Source organism: Rhea pennata, chromosome 16 (assembly GCF_028389875.1).
Source record: "Rhea pennata isolate bPtePen1 chromosome 16, bPtePen1.pri, whole genome shotgun sequence".
In the NCBI taxonomy this organism is placed as follows: domain Eukaryota; kingdom Metazoa; phylum Chordata; class Aves; order Rheiformes; family Rheidae; genus Rhea; species Rhea pennata.
This window is the reverse complement of record NC_084678.1, coordinates 941,562-963,186: the sequence shown is the minus strand read 5'-3', so window position 1 is coordinate 963,186 and position 21,625 is coordinate 941,562. Positions and strand designations below refer to the sequence as shown.

The following is a 21,625-nucleotide window of genomic DNA, read 5'->3' as shown; positions in this document are numbered from 1 at the left end:
TGACACAAGTTCTTTTAGTCCAGAACTTAGAAGTCCATGAGAAAATGCGTTCCATCTTCATGCAGGAATCTCTGTATTGTGCAAAATATGCAGGTTGGGGTTATGCACTGAATAACCAAGGTAAAAAAATAAAATATTGAATCCTCGCTTAGTAATTGCGCACCACCCACTCTTTGCACTGAATCAGACATCTCTGTCTCTGGAAATCATGGCACACAGTTAAAATCAAGGACTTATAATGATTATTCAAAGGAGTGGAACTGGTAGAACTGGAGCCATACCAGCAGCTTAATGTGCCTCCCTCTCCCTACACCCCCCATTTTTTCAATTTAACTTTGAAATTTGAATAACCCTGTGTTATAATTGTGCAAAAATTCTCAGTTCTTTTCTAAAGCAAACTGAAACCTGTCCCCCCTCCCCTCCAATTCCATTATGTGGATCCCAATCAACATCCCTATGATTCATTAGCAGAGCTAGAGTGATTAGGTAAGATATATGTGCCTTATACCATTTTAACTAGATAAAGGTACAGCAGTAGTAGTCTATCGCCCTGTGCTGGTATTAGCAGACTATCCGGAGCAGAGAGGTATATGACAGCTGGCCAAGGAAGTGCATGTTGATCAAAGAGGAATAAAAAGATTCAGCAATCTTGTATTTGCACTGAACAGATGCTTCTGTTCCTTTCCTCTCAATACTAACCCATTTGCCATTTCCCTCAAGGGGATCTTTTTCTTTTTTCCCCTGTAACCTCTCCCAGTTTTACTCTACTTGGCCAGGTAGGCAAGCCTTGAGATTGTTATCCCCATAACCAGGGAATACCAGATTCCCCCCTCCCTTCAACTCCTATTTACAACTTCAGCTGAAAGAAAAAAAAAAAAAATCAATTCCAGGCAGAAACATGTCAGGATAAAAATATACTTTCCAATGGCAGACTTGCCACTGTGTTATCCTTCACCACCCCACCCCCCCCCCAAAAAAAAAAAAAAAAAAAAAAATCCTACTAGAATATAAAATACTATAGGTTCTTTTTTCCCCACCTCTCATGCTTGCTGAAAAAATATTCATAGGTTGCCTGTGGGGCTCCCCTCACCCTTATAAAAATGATGTATTAAACCTACCTTGTTTGTTCTAGCTGTTGATTATTTTTCTTCTTCCTTGGAGGCTTCTTCTTCTTCGGCTTATTGGCATTCTGATTACTCTGTTTGTTGTTCACACCAAAATGCCCTGCAGATATATCACTTTGTAGAAGGTTAACCAAGAGTGGGCTTGTGAGCGTGACATCTTTATTAACAGGAAAACCAGGATTCTGTCCGCAGGAAATCTGATTCCCATTTGGTGTTCCACCAAATGGGGTATTGAAAGGCAGCCCGTGTCCAGAAAAATGACTCCCTGAAGCATTGTTGTTTCCTTGGATTGCTTGCATATGCGAAGGCACCATATTTGGTTGCTGCACAGGAACATCAGGTAACATCTGTGTCAAGTTCACATCATTACTTGTTGTAGTAGTAGTGTCTCCAAGCTGCTGAGATATGTGGGGGCCAGGTCCAGTAGGTCTTAAAACTTGCCCTTGGATTCCCATAACCTGAGAAGGATTACCATTCACAGGGCCTTGCTGTGCCATCATCTGTCCAGAGAACTGCACCATGTTTCCTTGCATGTTTGGAGTTGGTCCTCTCATCAGTTGAGCTGGCCCCGTCATAACATTGGACTGGTTTTGAGTGCTAAAAGGCTGTTTATTTCCTTGCATCTGAGTGGTCATCATCTGTTCCATCATTGAGTTCTGCTGCAACAAGACCTGGCCTTGAGGTCCCATCATCTGACTGTGTGCAGACATCATCTGTTGTCCCTGCTGGGGAATAATCTGTTTGGGTGGGGTCATTCTTTGAGGTGAAGGACCAAGATTTTGGTTTTGTGGCGTTACCATCATTTGACCTTGTGGCATGAGTTGTGTTCGAGAAAGTATCATCTGGTTTTGAGGGTTCAATGATCCCTGAGTCTGAATGTTCACCATCTGTCCTTGAGACGATGCAATTTGTTGATGCATTCCCATAAGTTGAGACTGTGGTCCTTGCTGAGGCTGTCCCTGCATATTGGCCATGTTAACTTGTGGCACCCCACTAGCACCAGCTTGCTGGTTGTTCATATTTCCATGAAGTCCCATTAGATTGGTCTGCATCATATTTGGTGGGCCGTGTGGTGCCTGCATCTGATTTTGAGAAGGTCCAGACCCCTGGCCACCTTAAAAAGATTGCAAGGTACAAATAACAGGAGCTTGATGTTGAGTAAATACCCCAAATTTATTTTCTTTCCTTTTTCAATGAACTGGGACATCTATACACTCACACTCGTGTGCTGTATGTTTCATGCTACAGCTAAATGTTTGTGGTCAAAACAGAATATCAGAATGGAAGTTCTGAAAAGAAATATTTTGACTCGCACTCACATGTGTACCCCACTGCAGAAGACATCACAGAACCTGGCCATAATCTAGCAATTTAAAAATATGCCAGACTATCATCTAACTCAGAATACTTGAATTCCCTGGTAAAATAAGCTTCAAATTTTGAGGTTATTTTATAATGGATTATAAAATAAATCAAAATATATTTACACGCAATAATGATGACATGACGTTATCAGGGTATCCATAATCCAGAGGAAGAGCTAATAACAGAATTTTTAAATGGAAACATTTGACAGCTAAAGATTACATTTTTAAAAGACAGCTTGTAAGTAGATTTTAACACTTAAAGGAACTAAAATAACCTTTTCAAATTGAGAGCAAGATATTTTTTTTTCTACCCCTGAGATAATATTTCTTTTTCTGGGCAAGAAGTTCTTTTTTTGCACCTATATTACTCCTAACCTCCAAATTTCAATGCTATGTCTATTCAATTTCTAAGCAGATCCTTTGGGATTCTGGTATCACTGTGCTATGCAATAAAAGCTAGGTTCTCTGGAAAACATAATCAATCTCCTGGTTTTCTCCTCTTCATTTAATGATACATCAAATGGACCTCTGGTGCACTTCTGCCTCCCAGTAGCTGAAAACTTACTCTTATGGGAAAGAAGGTGATGTTTTGCTGTTTATGTTACACAAATAAAAGCACAATCTTCTACAACAAACAAAGAATCAAGGAATAATACATTCAGGACAGACCTGCATGCTGCACGTTTTGGCTGGTTTGTAGTTGTGGAGCTCCACTGTTCACTGGTGTTCCTGGCGCTGTGGAAGGCACCTGACTTTGCATGAAGTTCTGATTAGCCTGGCCTGCAGGGAACCCAGGTGGGAGGCGCTTGGGCATTCCTTAACACAAGATTTTTTTTTTTTTTTAATAGTACAGAAAAAAGGCAGTGGATGAAGGCAAATCTATAATAGCATTACAAGAAGACGACAACCTTTGAGACTCTAACTGTGACATTAGCAAAGCAGAAAAGTGTTTTTTCCCCAATATACAAAAATCAATGAAAACAGAATTTACAATTCCTATTTATGCAATAAATCTGGCTAACAAGCTACTATCACTCAGTTCAAACCATAATTCTGCTTATAGTCTGAAAGCAAAATTAACCTCACATAAAAGGAGAAGCCTGTAATTGATTTTTCAGAAACTGGAAATTAAAGTAACGGTTTGCTGTTTTCTTGTTTTCTGTTTTATCTCACTCTAATCAGACCTTTAACCTACTCCACATATTCAGATGCAAACATCTTGCATTTTTTTCTCCTCAACAAGGACCTCACTATAACGTACGCCCTTTTTAGTGCTTCTTTGCACTACTACTGTGTACGCACACATAAATAACTTCTTAAACCATGGTAAAATGCAACATTAGCACTCTTCATCTCTACTCATTGACATGAGCAGAAGTGTATTTAATTATGCTAATTGTTAGGTTTTCTCTATCCATGGAAAGAATTTAATGATTTTTCTCATTCGTTTTTGAGCATGAAAACATACCACCCAATACACAAACTTAGGGCCTCCAGCCAGGAAATTTATTTTCAGGCAACCAACTCAACTTTATTATATGTATTGTTTCAACTGTAAGAATTAGTGAGTTTATTATTCAGAGTTAGATTACAACTACATAATCTCCAAGGTTATGAGAACGTGATGCTTTGCTACCAACAAAGAGTCCAGGATGGGTGCTGCTAATCACAAACTTGTTCAAGTAACCCTGCTATTCCTATTCCAAGAGCCTATTTCCAGGCCTGTATCTGGCACAAAGCCTGCACTTTGACATATCAAAATGCCACTGCTGCACTGGAGACAAAATTTCACAGTGCTTCTGCCTACCAGTGTGAGAAGCAGCATAAACTGCTTTAACAGAATCTGCTTCTTTTGACCCCACCATCAAGCTACACAGGTAGTGTCACAGACCTAGAAGGAACCTTTACCTCCTTTATTTTTCTGATCTATTATACAGTGCCACAATCTGACCTTCCAGAGTTACAGTTTTCTTGCATGCTTAACTGTATTGTTTGTTAATTAATGTGGTTTTAAGTCTACAATTAGTATTTCGAGACAATCAAGTTTATAGAACTCATCTGTAAATTTTTATAGGACTCATCTGCAAATACTTTTTCAAACATCACATCACAGGACTATAGTTTTGCTTCTGTTAAACTTTTCCTAAAAGTTCTGCACATAGAAATACTTGAACTAAGAAAAAAGTAGTATTAATTTGGGCTATTCCAAGTTTAATAAAAATTTGCATTTGCTAAATTACTAGGTGAAATGGAAAGTGAATGTATTTATTTATATCAAACCTTTGAAATGCAGGATGGCTTAAAAAATGGAAAGATCCCAAATTACAGATTAAGGTATCAATTGCAGCAAGAAGTGAGCTTGGACAAAAGCCTGGCAAAAGTCTCAGCAAGTCAACATAGCTTTGCTGAAATGAACCTTGTCTTTTTAAATCATCTGAGGATATAGCTCACAGCAAGGTTACAGATTTTACCAGAAAGGTCTACCAAACGACGTATTTTGGCAGTTTATCGGCAGGGTTATTGTTAACTTAAAAAAAAAAAAGTCGTAACTTTAGAAGTAACTTGAAGAAACAGTAGTATTTTGTTTGTAGTAGGTTTAAAACAAAAAGTAAGAAGATACAGAGCAAGAAAGTTGCGTTTTCTAGAGAAAAATTACTGAGCAGGGTCATGAGGTTGGTGAGGCAAAACTGTAAGGAAATGTGGTAACTCAAATAAGAGATTACTGTTTGGAGATGAAGACAAAAAAAAATACAACAAGTATAAGGTGCTGGCAGAACCTAAGAACAGGCTGGAAGAAGAGAACACTGCAAATGAAAGAATTCGTCTTAATGAGGGAAATGAGATGCAAGGTACAAACAGTGAAGACAAGACACTTGTCTAGACTAGTAGACCAGGAAAAGGGCATTCCTCGCAGCTTTTAAGACAGATTCCAGATCTACAATGTGAGAATACAGGAAATTAGAATACATAGTACTGTGTGTATAGGTGGACAAAATGTATGACTCATATTTTACAAGTAGATAAGGAAAAGATTTTCAAAATAAAGTTTTCAAAGGATTAAGCAAGAGCCTGAACATGGGACTTGGAGCAGCCATTGAACACAAAAATAAAGAACTGAATATTTAGAGAGAAGCACTACAAATCTGGCACACAACTATAAAAACCTCAAGAAAAGACAAGGACACAGAAGAGACCTTAGGATTGACAAATGAAATTCCTTCACTATTAGAGAAGCCTTCTGGGAATAGTGAGGCAAAGATGCGCATGCAGAGGTCAAAGGAGAAAACTAAAAAGACAACAACTAGAGGGGTAAATTAAAACATCCCTAAACCTCCTTATATTAGAGCAGAGAGTACAATAGCACGTTTTTCCTCTTTTATATGGGAGGAGAGTGATGACAAGAGGAGAGACATCCACAACTTAGGAGGGAAGATGCAAAATAATGTCTCGTTTCAGTAGAAGTGTAACGAATAAAAGCGGTGACAGAGGAAGTTGAAGAGAGAAGGAAAACATTTATTTGCTCTTACTTCTCTTTCTCTCTCCAAAAGGAGAAGGGGGGGAAAAGAAATGTCCACCCCAGAACATCTTGAACTGAAAAGCAATGGAAGAATAGTCAAGAGGATGACTGGGACTCAGTCAGGAACTGCATACAGCAATTTCTGCAGTGGTCAAGACTTTACTTAGGGGTTATAGCTGCAACTTGGCAGAATAGATCTAGGTAGTAGAACTGAAGCTATGCTGATGTTAATTCACCATACCTACTTCATACACAAACAGACTTCTTATTTTTTTCTGTTTTTAAAGGATCTTTTCAAACACAACAGTGAAATGAGTTCTAGCCTTCTTTTTTTTTTTTTTTTTTTTAATAACAGAAGATCTCAGTACTTCTTACCTCCTAAGCCAGGGTGTAAACCTTGCGGACCCTGGTTTTGCTGCTGCATCACCATGAAGTTGGGGGGTACATTCCCCTGTTGCACCATAGGATTACGGCTAGGAGAACTGACAGGCTGTTGAAATCCCTGGGGGAGTGTGCTACTCTGGGGAGGCCTTGGTCCCATCTGCTGCTGTGTTTGGTTAACTGTTGGAGATGATGCAGGAGATCCCTGCTGGAAGGAGGAGGGAGAGGAAGCAGGAGACTTGTTGGTCAGGTGGGGTTGTTGTAGTGGTGTAGAAACCCGTGAGGGCCCTCCCTGAAGTGTTTTCATTTGAGGAGCAGTAAATTGGCCAGAATTGCTCATTTGGGGAAAGTTTGAGTGAGCCTGGGAAGCTTGCTGGCTTCCAAAAGGATATGGAGGTGGAGGGTGAGTAGGAGTTTGTACTGTTGCTAAAGATGGTCTTGCTTGAAGTTGCTGCTGCATTTGTCCAGGCAACGGGGCCTTTTTCCATCCCTGGTTTACTGTCAATGTACCCAGTGCTCCCTGGGTTGGAGGAGGCTGAAGTGCTCCAGAGGGAAGCTGGTTCCAGCCAGGGGGAACTGGAACCTGCGCTGGTGAAGAAAATGAAGGTCGAATACCCTGCTGTGGCTGCTGATGTGGCTGGGGAGGACGTGTCTGCAACTGTGGCTGTTGCTGTAGTTGCTGAAAGTTGGCTGAGTTCATTTGCCTGTTTACAGGAACTGACTGCATTGAATGGAGCTGCGGAGCTAAAGATCCAGATGGATGATTTTGCTGCTGGATATTTAGCCCAGATAAGAGTGGGTCCATTGCATCTATTAAAATAGCAAAAAAGAGTAAAAAAATAAGTAACCTACTGCAGACAAAAACCACCAGAAAGCAAGAAAGGGAAAATCGCTTGTTTGCATTTGCTCTCTCTGCTGTTGATGTCAAAGAAAAATACACACTCCAGGGTTCCAATTTCTTCAATATATCAAACAGGTAATGCTCTAAAAAAGTTTTCAGAATTTTGGGGAACCCTAGGAAGCTAGATTACATGCATTTATAACCTCCACAACAGAACACAATAGCTCCAAAACACTTTTTTCTACAGAAAACTGTAAGCCTTCTACACACTCACTAGGGCAATACTCCTATTCACTAAAAAAGTGGCATAATGAGGAACTAAGTATCATAAACTTGTATTCTCGGAAGAAATTGCTTAGTGTGCTTTACATCAACAAATACTGCAGAAAGCTAAAGAAGTTTGTAAGTATTAGCACTTTTTTTTTTTTTTTTTTTTTTTTTTTTTTTAATCAAGGGAAAAGTCATAACCCCTGACTTCTTCAGCAAATAACTTGTACTGGTAGAATTGGAAACACCTGAACATACACTCTTGCCTTACAACCCTTCAATATCTAGTTTATTTACTCCTCTTGAAAAGCTCAATCTGGTGCATTTATTTCCTACTGAAAACACCTGACTCATTCAACCAAACATCTTAACTTTAGCTAAATGCAAAGCTCAGTCATTCATCATGCAAGTTCATCGTAGCAGCGTAAGCTCCTCAAAGGGACCGTATTACATTATGAAGTATGGATGACAATACTGGCAAATCACAACAGTTCTATTGCAAGAAGGTACTGCAACTGCTAAATACATCTGAAAAAAACAAAAAACACACAATAACCTGGTGACTTTAGACACCTGAACTATCCGGATAACAGCAACATCCTCATACAGAATCACAGAAAACAGGTCTGGAAGGGACCTAAGAATGGTGACTGCCTAAAAGCAGGATCAAACACACCTAAACCCTTCCTGGCAGATGTTTGCATGGGCTTGTCTTACTCCAACCAAGTCCCTATTCTGAAAGATATGTAGTACACCAGACCAAAACAGACACACCCATACAACTAAAAATTCATCCTTTGGATAATCTCAGATATGAGAGTATGAATCAACAAGACATAATGGTGTTATTCCAGCAAGATGACCAAGATGAGAGTATGCTAGTGTGCAGTTAAGCTGCTGGTCATTAAAAACAAACAAACACCCCACCACAACCAAACTTAAACAACTTTTCTTAGACATTACAAAGCTTGTCAAAAGAAGAAGTTACCAGATTACAAATGTGTTGGCTTTCTTCCCCTCCCCACATAAAGAGCAACTATCAGAAAAGGCAAGTAAAACACTGCAGACCAGTTTTGGAGTTCACTTATGAGTATAATCTCAAGTCTGTCAGCTGAGCAAAGAGAGAGGGAGGAAAAAAAGTAAAAACAGGAACATTTTCAGGTAAAGCTCTATGACTAAATTTTACTACCTGGCTGTGAGGAAGGTCGAGGTGTTCTTGGCTGCAGCTCAGTACTAGCACCACTTGCTATCATAGAGGAGGGTACATTTCCACTCTGGGACATCATGACAGCTGCAGCATTGCTCATTCTTATTAAACCTTAGAAAAAGAAAAAAAAATGTTAATTCTTGCAACTTTTCATAGAAAGGAAATTAAAATTCTATTTGTTAATAAAACATCTCTTTAGACTTTAAGAACTGTTCTTACAAAATACAGATCTCTGCCTAAAAGCTTAGATTCTCTAGTAGAGAATAAACAAGCTAGCGTCAAACTGAAGCTTCTCCTAAAGGCACTAATAGGATCCCTCTCCTCTACTCAGCTGTCTATTCCCATAAAATTCACAAAGTAGTTTATCTTTCAAGACCTCTATCCTTTCATGAAGCAGTAAAGTGGTTAACAAGTACTAGAGTTATTTGTGAAGTTGGGACAGGAAGACAAAAACCGGCACAATCATGAGAAGAATCTAGGTTAAAAAGAAGTCTAAGTTGCAATGGGCACCCACGACACCACTGATCACATGACTTAACGGTAACATGAGAAAGTTTTACACTGGAGAGTGATACCAGAGTGCTGAACGTATATGTACAAGGTAGATAAAGTAAGAGTTCTCAAAGGTGAAAAACAGACAAATTTTAAAAACTAATTCACAAATAGCTATCTTACTGAAACATCATTTTGTAACCATACAGTTTCTTATTTGTGACTTCTGTAATTACACCAAGTAGTTTTGTGGTAAAGCTAGATTAGAAATAAAAGTATGATTTCAACTGCTTCTTCAATACTGAAGAAAAAAAAGATAATGCTTTCATACTAGTAGAGTAAGTGAATAATTAACATATTCTCCTTTTTGGTATTCATATACATTTTGCTCTAATGCTGATTAGTGGCAGAAAGTATAATGATTTGAAAGTCAAATTGCAAGCCAGTGGCAAAACATAGCCAATACAGGGGATCTGAGGTTTGCAAAATTTCATGTTCATTTTTGCAGCTGATACACCCTTCTCACCCCCAAAACCATCAGTGACAGTCAGAGATTGGAGACTGTTCCATTTGCTGAAACCCACAACATCCAAGAAGGAATTAGGAGTGAGAAATCACATCTGTTGTTCTTAAAAAAGACAGAATCACTACAGTAAGAGAACCTTTAAAAAGGCTATAGAAGGAAACACTACCTACACATAAATTCTCTGAGGCTTCAATCCCCTCTCAGACTTGTGTCTAAAGGCTTCAAGTGACAAGTTTGTATCAAAGTTGCACGTACTAAGGGTTTGCAAAATCCAATACTAGGAAGTAATTGAGGTGTTGTAAGAGAAAAATTTCATGGTTTCATTTGTATGGGCTGCTATTCTGTAAAATGTTTTAACATGCTGGAAGGTAGGCAGAAAATGATCACCATGCAGAAGAGTGGAGCAGCCATTTTCTAGGAAAAGTTTTCTTCAAATGTTTTACATTCTTGGTTGATTAACTAATGTTTAACCACGTTTCCCTTCTAAAGAGGTAAAATGCTCTTTTCATTCATTCCTATTAACAGCAAGACATATATCTTAAATTATTCTGTCAAAAAAGGCTCCTAGTTTTCTAATCGCATCAAATCCTGAGATATCAAATAGTTTACTTTGCCTTATGATTCAGGTATGAAAATAAATTATAAAGTAGTTTTCTTATAGCTCTTTATAAAATCTAAAGACCTCTAACTAAAAAAAAATACTTGTCATGGATATAAATGCAGCGTTCTCAATGTTCAAAAAAAATGTGTAATTAGATATCTGATCTGATCTCAAAAGCTTACTAAAAATAGAGACTAACAGTAATGGCAGCACTCTTCCTCTAATTATAAGTGAAAAATACCTTACTATTGTACATTGTATAAAGACTTATGCGCATTTTCACAAAGATGGCCGAACACAAAACTGTGTTGTGATAACTTGTTCATATCTCAAAGTGAATTCACCTTAGTAGACTCATGTGATTTTTAGAGTGTTTATATAATATATACATTATATATATTACATAATGTGTGTGAATATGTATATTATATTATACTATACACACACATGTGTACACACACACAGGTACATACATATATACCATTCAGATGTTTGCAGGAAGATATGCAACCAACCATTTACTTTACATGATATGGGACATGGTTTGACAGTACAGTAACAAGAACACACGAATTAAAATGGCAATTATACCTCTGCTAACAATAGTTACAATAAGCACTAAGATTGTATGATAAGCTTAGTTACGGATTTCAAAGTGCGTAAAGCTAAGCAGATTTTAAAAACTGAACTTACCTTGACCCCCTTGCATGGGAAATCCCGTTTCCATTCGTATGGAATTGTTTCCTCCCAGGGGCCCATTGATTCGGACATCTTGGCTTCTGTTCTGAGCTAAGGCCAAGTTGATAGCACCTTCCCCTAAAGGTAATACATAATTTGGAGAATTGAATGATATTCAAGAAAGGAGAACAGAGACATTTGCAAAGTGATATTTAAAAAGATGTCAAGAAAAGGAGGCAAAATTTTATCTATAGTATGTACTTTAGAAGAGAAAGAGTTATGCATCATATCACCCTTAAATTGTAATCCAGAAGGTAAGAAGAACAGACATTATAACAAGCATTAAATGACCTCAGTTTCATCCTCAACTTAAAACACCACTCTGGAAAATTTTTCAACTGTGAAATCCACTGAAAATTTGCTTTTAAGAAAATCTCATATCAAACAATTAGGAAGAAAAACTTAAGGTACATTCTCCTACTGACATGCAAAAAAGACTCAGGAGGTTTCTTCATGACAAGAGGATTTCCAGCTCTCATTTTTATCACTGTCTTGAAAGAATAAAACTATTGCTTTGACTTACCTCTTCACTAAAGTCATTCTCCAAATTACTAAGTTAGAAGTTTTGCAACATGAATCAAGTACACAAAATTGCTTATTGTCTATACTTAAATTTTAGCATATCCAGAGCTTAGTATCTTTAGAAACAAATTAGGTGTGAAATACCTTCAATCTGAACTGAGATAATTCCCAGGTCACGAAGCTGTTGGTTATTATTCTGAGCTAAAATTCGCAGCCGCTCTGCAGCTTCACGGGGTATATTAAATGTAACACGTACACTGTTCCAAGGCTCTATCTTCTGCAGTTTTAACTTGCTGGATTCTGAAAATGAAGACAATCAGAGTCAGGGTCACTGCAAAACCATTTTTCAAACAAGTATGAGGAGGTAACCTGGTAAAAAAGCACAAATGAAAAGACTGAGGCAATGATTTCGCTTTGAAAATATCGATGGTTAATCTCAGAGACAGAAGAGTTCTCCAGCACAGATATGCAGTCAAATCACTGAAGTTATTTCTCAAAAATTAGCAACGTAAGAACTTCCCAACGATATTCAACATTCCACAGTCAACACAACCACTTGGTAAGTTCACTCAGAAATTGAAATATTCTGCGGATAAATTACTTTGAAAAGATACGTGAAAACCTAATAAAGCAGATTTTGTGAATCTGTTAGTATACTAGACAGCTATGTGAAAAAAAAAATTCAAGAATGAAATTCTCCTTGAAATATCTCTGCAAAATGCCTGTGAAACCATCTTTTCGTAGAAGGTCAGTACTAGAATCTACTACTTGGATTATTTTTGATAGGTATGTTCAATCCACTGTAAAAAGCATATTAAAGTCATGAAAAATACTTAGTTGAAAGCATTCTGAAAGCTTATGCTACATATAAGTGTCTCTCAGTAGAAGAGTTGTTTCCAAGGCAACAAGTGAGAATAAGCAAAAAGCCTGTCATGTTGGATGTAATTATCTGAACTGGTACCTAACCAAAATATTGCTACAAAATGCATTTAGGAATATTATTCGAAATCATTCTTAATACAGGTTTAAAAACATCCAGTTTTAGCTTTCTGAAGAAAAAGTCTTTTTGAAAACAGTAAATTTTGGCCCATATTTTAATCATCCAGTTCTTCTACAGTAACTTCAGACTGAGTTGCTTTGTTTATTACTTACTTCTGGACAGCGTATTATTTAAGAATGCCAATAACTCAGCCTCATCTAGAAATCTCTTGTTCTTATCTAACGCAAAGAGTCCCTTCTGCTGCTACAGTAACAGCAGTGTTAAATTTATTCTCTTTCTGTCTATAAACACTTTGTTGGTTGGAAAGGTGACAGGTAGTTTGAAATCTTTTTCCTGTTCAAAGAACTGAATCTTTCCATCTTTCAACAGTCCTACATTTAATTTTATTAATGGCCCAATTTTTTATATCTAAAAAAATTATTGTCATTTTTATTATTTCTAGATATATTAGTATCTGAGTTTCTCGTGTTTTCAAAGATTGTATTGGGTAAGTCTAAAAAAGTACATTACAAACTCTGTATTTTGAATTTCCCATTTTGCTCTGAATCAGTCTAAGTAACTTGTCACATTGATCATTTTCACATTAATCTGGCATTGATTTAAAACTTTGTTCTCTGCTTTCTTAACTGAGGTTTGAATGATGTTCGTTAACCCTACCATTAATACTTTTTAACAAACAGGATGTAGATGTCTCCATTTAACAAAGGCAACTCCATATAGATGCAGATTGAATTTGCTTCCATACAAGTAACATGGAATTCAATTATGGTATCAATGCATATGCTTTCACATCAGTAACTATCTGTTAGTTTTATGTCTTCTGGTAAGTATTTATAACATACAATTACAACCAGCTAGATTTCTTCTGAGTGTTTTTGTCTTCTCCTAGCTTTTTTTTTTTTTTTTTTTTTTTTTTTAAATCTCCCCTGAGAAATAATGGCAAGGACCTCAACAACCAAAGCCAGATACAACTAAATTTAGACAAAATGGAAAAGAATAAAGTGGTCTAGAAATCTGATTTGCTTATAGGAGAGTCATAGATAATTTTTCTGAAATTAAAAGGTTCTTTTTATTATTGAACAAGAAAAATGCAATAAACATTTTAATTTTTAAATCCAAAAAATTAGGTTTCTTTAAACACAAAGACTACCTGTCTGAAAGGTAAATACATCATATCCTGCTGTGTGATTTCAGAAAAAAGAAAATAAGAACAGAAAAGCAAATTGTTGGAATGGCAACCTACAGCTATCAGGAAAAGCTTGGTTCACAAACAGCAGAAAGAGAGAATCAGCAATTACTTGGCTTTTTAGACTGCAATTACATGACGTATTAAGCCAAATCAGATCAGTGCTGCTGTGATCCCACCATTCATTCCCCTTCTGGTTATATGTTCCTACCACCTCACTTGAGGCAATGCTCCTGGCTTTACTCGTCTCTGTAGTAAACTCTACTAACAGCAAGAAATTAAGCAGTTACCTTCCAGTTCATTAACCTAAATCTTTTTTCCAAGCAAACATATGAGCAGCATTGCTAGGGATACTGCAGTGGGGAGGGAGCATATCTCTGATCTAAGCACATGGACCCAAACTCACAAAATTGTACCTTTACCAAACAATGGTTGTATACTAAGAAAGGTTGTGCTCATGAAAGCAATAATATAATTACCGAAATTTGTACTCTTGTGCCTCCTAGAAGGACAGCTCCCAGTTTCAGTAAGAATAACTGACACAAATTTATTACAATCTAAGTAACTTGAGAATAATACAACCTGCTTCTCTGTACAAACATCCTGATTACATAATTAGATATTTTGAGGGCAGTTGAAGAATGACAAGAAAGTACATTACCCATGTGTAGAAGGCCAGGCACATTCTCCAGTATGATACTTAGTTTCTGTTCAAAGTCTCTATCACCTATATTTCCTTTAAAAGCTACAAAGATTGTGGAATCTTCAGGAGCAGTCTCCTGTTTCAGTTCATCTTCCTCCAGTCCTGAATCAAAATCCACCTCCAAGTCTTCCATAGTTGAGGAGTACAGGGAAGTACATGAATCTTTTAAGTTAGGCAGATCATCCAAAACCATCGTTTCCAACAATTCAAGCCAGTCAGACGTTAAGATGCTTTGAAAGCAAAAAAAATTGGTAAGTACAGCGTGCAAGTACATTAACAACTACATTTAAAGGCAAGCCAACATTATTGTCAAAAAACCTACCAGATGACCCAATATCAGGGTCTGAGAGACAGACAGTACAGTGTTGAAAACTGTAGCCATTGCAATATCCAAGCTGTTGGTCCACAAGAACAAAAGTTGTTTCCTGACAGAATCTTCCTACACTCAATTTGAAGAAGTTTCCAGTTGACCTAAAAGATAGCTGATTATAAAAGGGGAGAAGGGGAGAGAAAAAACAATTACACTCACCTCCATATCAAAAACAGGACAAGCAAGCACCCACTATCAATTCTACAATGCCCAACTGCCAAGAAATTGTAAACATCACAGCAATACCTTAATTATAGAAACATAGAGGACCCCCCCCCCCCAAAATTTAGTTTTAGGGATTACAGATGTAATAGGCACTTTCTTATCCAGAAAAACTGTAGGAAAACCACAGCACATTCTTATTAGGAGAAACGTAGCATTAGCCAAGTAGTTTACTCACATCCAAGGAAATCTTAAGTATTCTTTTTTGTCTTCTATGCCTTCTTTGCATATTCCTTTTGTAAAAATTCAGGAGTTTTCAGCTGCTTGAATACATTACAACCTGAAATTTGTTCCCCTTCTGCCCACAACCACCTACCCCATACTTGCCTACTGTGTTTAGATAAGAATGAATTCTGTAAATCAAGTCATGCACCGGATGTTTTTTACTTTATGAAGTTTCTAGAACTTGCAATAATTTTAGTTGAGATCATTACAGTTATCTAAGCTGTTATCTATATAGAAGAACAACCTAAGATAAAACTTAGCCCAATATCTACTGTGAACAATATCAATGTTTGGTCAAGATACACATTTTTCATTTCAACACCAGCTGTTACAAGACTACTAGACAAATTTCACTATGTTAGATAGTTCAGCCTTCCATCTAGATTCTCACATACAATGCTTTCTAAATATTAGTGAAAGAATTAAAACCATCTACACCAAGAGTTAAAGCTGACATCAAAACCAAAAAAGGGAGCTGTTCCTCACCACCACTCTCAAAACCAAATCGGTTTAATAGCTGAGATTATCAGGTTCTCATAATTCTAAAGCTCTCAGGCTATTCAAAATGATCCACTAAAAATTTTAGTTTAGGATGACATACCCTAGCATGGCATACAGGTTGTTCTTCTGGTAGAGGTTCAAGTTTCCACCACAAATGAAAATCGTAAATCAGATTAAAGGTGAATTGCAGAGAGTAGCAATAAAAAAAGCCTTTTTAAAAATGATAACTACGTTAGAAAAGCTTAGATTCAGCTGTATGTCATTTCCATACTCACTTAACTTTGCTGAAGGGACACTGTTACAAGTGAAGAAACAAGCACTCAGAAGTCATGGAATATCCCCAGCTTTAGGTCATGTCTGTATGCACATGCTTACTGCAGAGTAATTTTACAAAATCAGATCTTTTTTTCTCTTTTGCAACCCTACATCACAGTAGATAGATTAGATGGCATTAATGAATAAGGAACTATTCAACATACAACTATTTAATTCTTCATATTGTGCAGTACTGCATCTTCTTTCTTGAACACTATTCAGATCTCAGATTTAAAACATGAAGTTAACTTTGTACCACAAGCTTCTACAGGCATGCAGGAGAAAGCAAATGTTCCAAAGACTACTTTATTTTCATAGTGCTTTCATGAGTTAACTATTATTATTCAAGAAATTTTAAAGATAGGTAACTGAGACAATCAAATAAATAAATAGACATTACCAGGTAAACACTGAGAGAACCAAAACTCTCCCCCCTCCCCCTAAACGACTTGGTAGTACAGTTCTCATTCTAAATTAAAGCTTGCAGTGTTTAGCATTCCTGTTAGGTTAAACCACACAATTTCATGCCAGATGCCCAGAAGATGAGAAAGACAATTAATCATTTTCTGTGAAAAGTTCATTGAATTGATTTTCACACAGAAGTTGCTGGACAACAGGCAAGCTGGATATCCTAACCACGAGACAATTCTATTTTTGCCATCCCTACATCATTCTTTACACGTACACTAACTTCACAGAGAAGTGAACTTGGGAGTCCCACACAATTAATCTCTTTAAAGCACAGCCATCCTGTGGACTGAATAACGCTAGCAACCTGTAAAATATTACAAAATACTTTTAACTTTTTTTCTAAGTATACATCTAAAAATCTTGAATAAGTTTTTCAGGGAAAGAAATCTCTGTTCAATATATTGACTCTTAAGGGTTGAAAAACCTTAAGAAAAGGCACGATTATTTGGAGGGGAGTAGGGTGTTCCATCTCGAGCAAGAACTATGGAGCATTTCTGACAATTCCTACTATACACCAAAAAGCCTCTCTCTATTGCAAAAACACAAACTTTTCAAACCTTCTTCGAATCAGCAAACATGTAAAAATAAAACTTAAGCTCTCCTTACTGCGTGTCATGTTCAATAAATGAAGAAAACAGGAACGTCTCCGGGGTAATTGAAAAGAAAAGCAGGCAGGAAGCGTGATGGACTCTTAACTGACTCTTAATCAGGATTCTTAACAAAAAAAAAAAAAAAAAGAAAGAAAAGAAAAAAAAAGAAAAAACAAACACCATTCCTTCATAATAACTGTTAAACCCACAAATTTTCCTTCAATTGAACAGAAGAGTCTGAAACAGCCATGTTCTCCATGACAGAGCAGAGGACTCATAAGCTACTAAAACTGCAGATTTAAAGTCTTCATGAAAATGCTGCAGCTTAGATTGGAATCCACCATTCTCATTTTAATGTGCCTAAGTCTGACACGGTTTGTTAAAATTAAAGTGTCATGGACAGATCACCTCATGGATACTATTAAAACAGAGTTTTCTAATTCCCAAGTTATCACAGGGTTTGTTCTGTTTGATCCAGAAAATCACATGGCTGCAAGGAAAGCTTCAGTTAAAAGGAAAAAAAATCGGATTGAGTTCCATCTTTCTGGATAAGGGCACTATATTTAGGCTTGAAGCTCTCTCCCACATTTCTCCAAGAGCCATTACTCTCCTCAAGGATGTTTTTTTTTATATCCATCTTTCTTCCCTCCCTCTCAAATACACAGAGTTTAGTATCTTGCCTATGACAACAGGAAGGAATGCCTTGCAAAAATCATCCTCTATAGACAGAAAGCAGCTTGTCTTCCCTTTCAGAACCAAATGAATCCCAGCTGCATTCTCTAAACTAACAAATTTTGTAATCTCCTGGTTATAAGGTTGACTTCCATAAATCACAAGTCAGCATGCAACTATCACTAACACGGGCTTCATGCAACACTCTTCCGCATAAGCACAGAAACCTCTTTGTATAAACACACATGTAAAACTCCAGCCATTCAATAATTCCTATGAACTAGATTATGTTTCAGTGGACTAAGACAATATCTTTAATGAGTAGAAATCAAAGTTAAATTCATCTACATAAGGCTGTCTTCTCTGTTCAAAGAATGAATACAGTCTCCTTCGTGCCATTGCACTCCTTTGTTTTAGAGCTTCCAATTTACTATTTCCCATCACACAATTGTTTCTAGAGATTAACAGTAAATCCAGCATTCTTATATGGCAATCATTTACACAGGAACACGGTTTGGGACAGGCTACAGCAACTTGAAAAACACCCTATGCCTATTCATTATAAAGTTGGCTTCATTTAGTGCAGTCTAATTATTAAAACTGTGCAACTTAAGAGAGTTTGAGATAAGTGGCTAGATAACAGACTGAAAACCAAAACGTTGGCAATCTATCAAAGGACTAAAAAAAAAAAAAAAAAGTTCTACAAATGTGCAGCATTGTAGGGTAAGGGTAGAAAGTGGCAGAGGGAAAGAACAGGAAGACTAAAGCGTCCAAACCTAAAAATAGAATCCACACTGCGCTACTAGTGATTGCTGTTTGTGTGTATGCTTCGCATACGGATAAAATGGTTAAATAGTTAAAATATGCAAGACTGAGTCTATCCAAAGGTAGAATGCACAAGGGAATAACACAGAAGCCACAGTACAGACTTGGGCTGATGGACAGCTGGGTCCTGCTGCACACCACTGGAGCCCCAGAATGCAGCATTAAATTTGTCCCCCCGAAAAAATAAGTCTTCATGACAAGTCCAATGTCTCATGACTGGACAAAATTGAGTAAATTCAGTTTGTTCCCCTACGAGAGATGAGATCAGAATATAATCTGAAACAGCCAGTGGTAGCTAAAGGGTGAGCAGCTAGAACCCTGGAAAGCCAGAAGGCTTTGGACTGCCAGCACTGAAGATGAAATAGTGGTCTTGGGGTGGGGGGGACGGGACACAAAAACATGACAGTATCTTCTCACCCCAAGATCAGCTCAACTGATCCAAACAAACTGATCACAGCAATTTGGGTCATGGCATTTTGGATCCTGCCTTGCATTGCTTTCTTCCCACTATTACACTACAGAAAGCAAGTAAACTAAAATTAGACTTAGTCCAATCACTCTTCTGATGTTTTCTATGACAGAGTTTATTGATTTACAAGCTTTTTATATATTTCTGTCAAAGCAGAATAAACATTTTCACAGCTGATACCACAACACCTCCTCAGAACAAATATGCTGGGAGACAAAATAGATAAAGGTACTAGAACCACACTCCACACCTAAAGTAAGTACACTCACAAATTACACAATGGATTGGAAAGACAAAAGTGCAATTTCTTCAGAAATAGTAGGATGGATTATTAATAATAACCAAAGAAAGGATGGATTTCTGTCCTTCATTAGCAAATGCTAGAAGCTAGCACTGAGTAGAGATCCTCATCTTCACACTGGCAACTATCTAAACCTGCTTAAGCAGGAAACAAGATGGAAAAATCAGTTCAGAAATGAGACTACAGTCAAGCCCCTTGGGGAACGCAGAGTGATGAGACAGTCTTTGATAGCAGCAAACAGTGATACATTTTTTCAAAGAGGTAGACTACTCTTTGCTTCTTCCCTGAATAATGTTTTTTGAGCAATTTAACAGGAATAAATCAGAAAAAGCATGTTTTGCATAACACGACTGAAAACGTGCTTGCTTCCTTTGTTTTAAGTGCCAATGAGAAAATAGTTAAAGGCATCTGTAAAACTTTTTAGCATGGGAATGGATGAGGTTTATCATTGTCATAGTACTGTTGAAGACGGTTTTATTTTAATACATAACATACACATGCACAGAAGCAAACTTTTTGAGTGTACTAACTATAAAACCTAAGTATATTCAGACCATAGTGCTTTCTCTGTTGCAAATTAGTTAATAATATATCCTCCTCCACCTGCTGTTTCAAGTTCTCTTTATATCTAGCATAGTGGGCTTGCTGCATATAATTTATTAATTGTTCATATTTATGTACAACCAATCTATGATAAAAAGATTAAAATTACATCATTCTTTTGGGCACAAATATCATAAAAGACTTTTAAACAAATTGCAGACAAGTGCCACATTGTTACATGAACAGATTATATGGGGTTAAGAATCAATGTTAAAATGTGGGAGAAAACCTAAAAATCAACCTAAGCATGTAGCAAAAATTCCTCTGAAAGAGGACTTAGCCAGAGGTAGTTCCAGTAATTTAGAACTTACTGAACTTCAGACTCTGGCATTAAAGATTGATAACACCATGAAGGCAGCCTAGCTTGCTCCTTTGGATGGAAGGTCTGGGAACATTACAAACGTCATGTTGATCACTAGCAACTCTGTATGGCAGACTGAAAAGTCAACTCTAAAGACATCATAGCCCTGCCCTTCAAACAAACAAACAAAAAAAAATAAAGGCAAGAACCTATAAGTTGGACAGTTTAGACAAGAATATGTAAGAACAAGAGATATTCAAATGCATCATATATGTCTTTCACCTACCAAAATGAATTCCACAACTTCAGTCTTTTATGTCACGTAACAGCTCTTCAATTAACTCCAGACTGGCAAACATTGTTAAACAGTAATTCCCCAAAGTTTAATCCTGAAAAAAAAAAATCATGTTTCATCGGACAAACTAGGTCTACAAGGATGCAGAATAACAAAAATACTGAATATAACACAGTCAATATACAGATTTTTCCATACACAGTTTTGCAGCAAAACCCACTTCTCTCCTTATTAAGGTAAAAGCCACTTCTCACTATTAACAACAATATTAACAACAAACATACAGACAAGTATTTAGAAATATCAACCTTTCATTAAAAGGTAAAAACTGTATACTCCCTTTTGCTAGAAAAAACAATATTATTATAGATAAAACAAGTTTAAGAAAAACAAAAAAAAAATCTAGATTGAAGTCTTAAACACTTCTAGATGAAATTAATCTTTTCTAATAGTCGACACCTCTAGTAAAGAGAAACTGGCACAAAAAGGATGCAATTTGCTCTAGAAACACCTATTTCTCTCCGAGAGTCTACGTTGCCACTTCAGACATCTTCATCGCAGATGCTGAATACAAGGAGTGGAGAATTCATCCCCATAATCTGCTCTTGTCCATGGGCTCAGTAAGCTGCATGCAAACCTTTCAGCATAATGAAAACACAGCAGTAAAGCTGATGGCTTCACCAGAAACAAAACAACATCCCTCAGATCAAGAAATTTTTATATTAAGATCACAATGCTGTTTTTCAATGAAATTGTCTGCCTACATGTTCATCAATTACAACACGAAGGAGGTAACTGCAAAAAACAAACTATAGAAGCGGAAGAGGGGACAACGCTCAAATGCAAAGCTGAAATTTGTTATCGTCTATCTAAACAACAAGATAAAAACCCAGCATATTTAGAAATGCAAAAAGTCACCCCTGTAATTCAAGAATTGTAGTACCAAGTGTGAGATCCAAGTGGCAAAAATGTAAACAATACCTCCACAGTTTC

At 37.0% G+C, this 21,625-nt stretch overlaps 1 protein-coding gene across 7 annotated transcripts in view; it reads right to left on the bottom strand.

Annotated features, from left to right (window-relative positions):
* The window catches only part of NCOA6 (nuclear receptor coactivator 6), a 47,851-nt gene that overhangs the window by 19,538 nt on the left and 6,688 nt on the right, over nucleotides 1–21,625 (bottom strand). For 5 of the 7 annotated variants that reach the window (XM_062589406.1, XM_062589405.1, XM_062589408.1 and 2 more), the window contains 9 exons: nucleotides 20,624–20,726; nucleotides 14,795–14,954; nucleotides 14,431–14,702; nucleotides 11,728–11,883; nucleotides 11,017–11,139; nucleotides 8,687–8,815; nucleotides 6,384–7,199; nucleotides 3,161–3,307; nucleotides 1,119–2,238 (listed from right to left, as the gene is read on the bottom strand). In XM_062589406.1, the coding sequence (XP_062445390.1) occupies nucleotides 1,119–2,238; nucleotides 3,161–3,307; nucleotides 6,384–7,199; nucleotides 8,687–8,815; nucleotides 11,017–11,139; nucleotides 11,728–11,883; nucleotides 14,431–14,665 (2,726 nt within the window). In that variant the 5' untranslated portion in view covers nucleotides 14,666–14,702; nucleotides 14,795–14,954; nucleotides 20,624–20,726. The remainder of the gene's footprint in view (nucleotides 1–1,118; nucleotides 2,239–3,160; nucleotides 3,308–6,383; nucleotides 7,200–8,686; nucleotides 8,816–11,016; nucleotides 11,140–11,727; nucleotides 11,884–14,430; nucleotides 14,703–14,794; nucleotides 14,955–20,623; nucleotides 20,727–21,625) is intronic. The other 2 variants (XM_062589407.1, XM_062589411.1) reach the window with 2 other exon arrangements.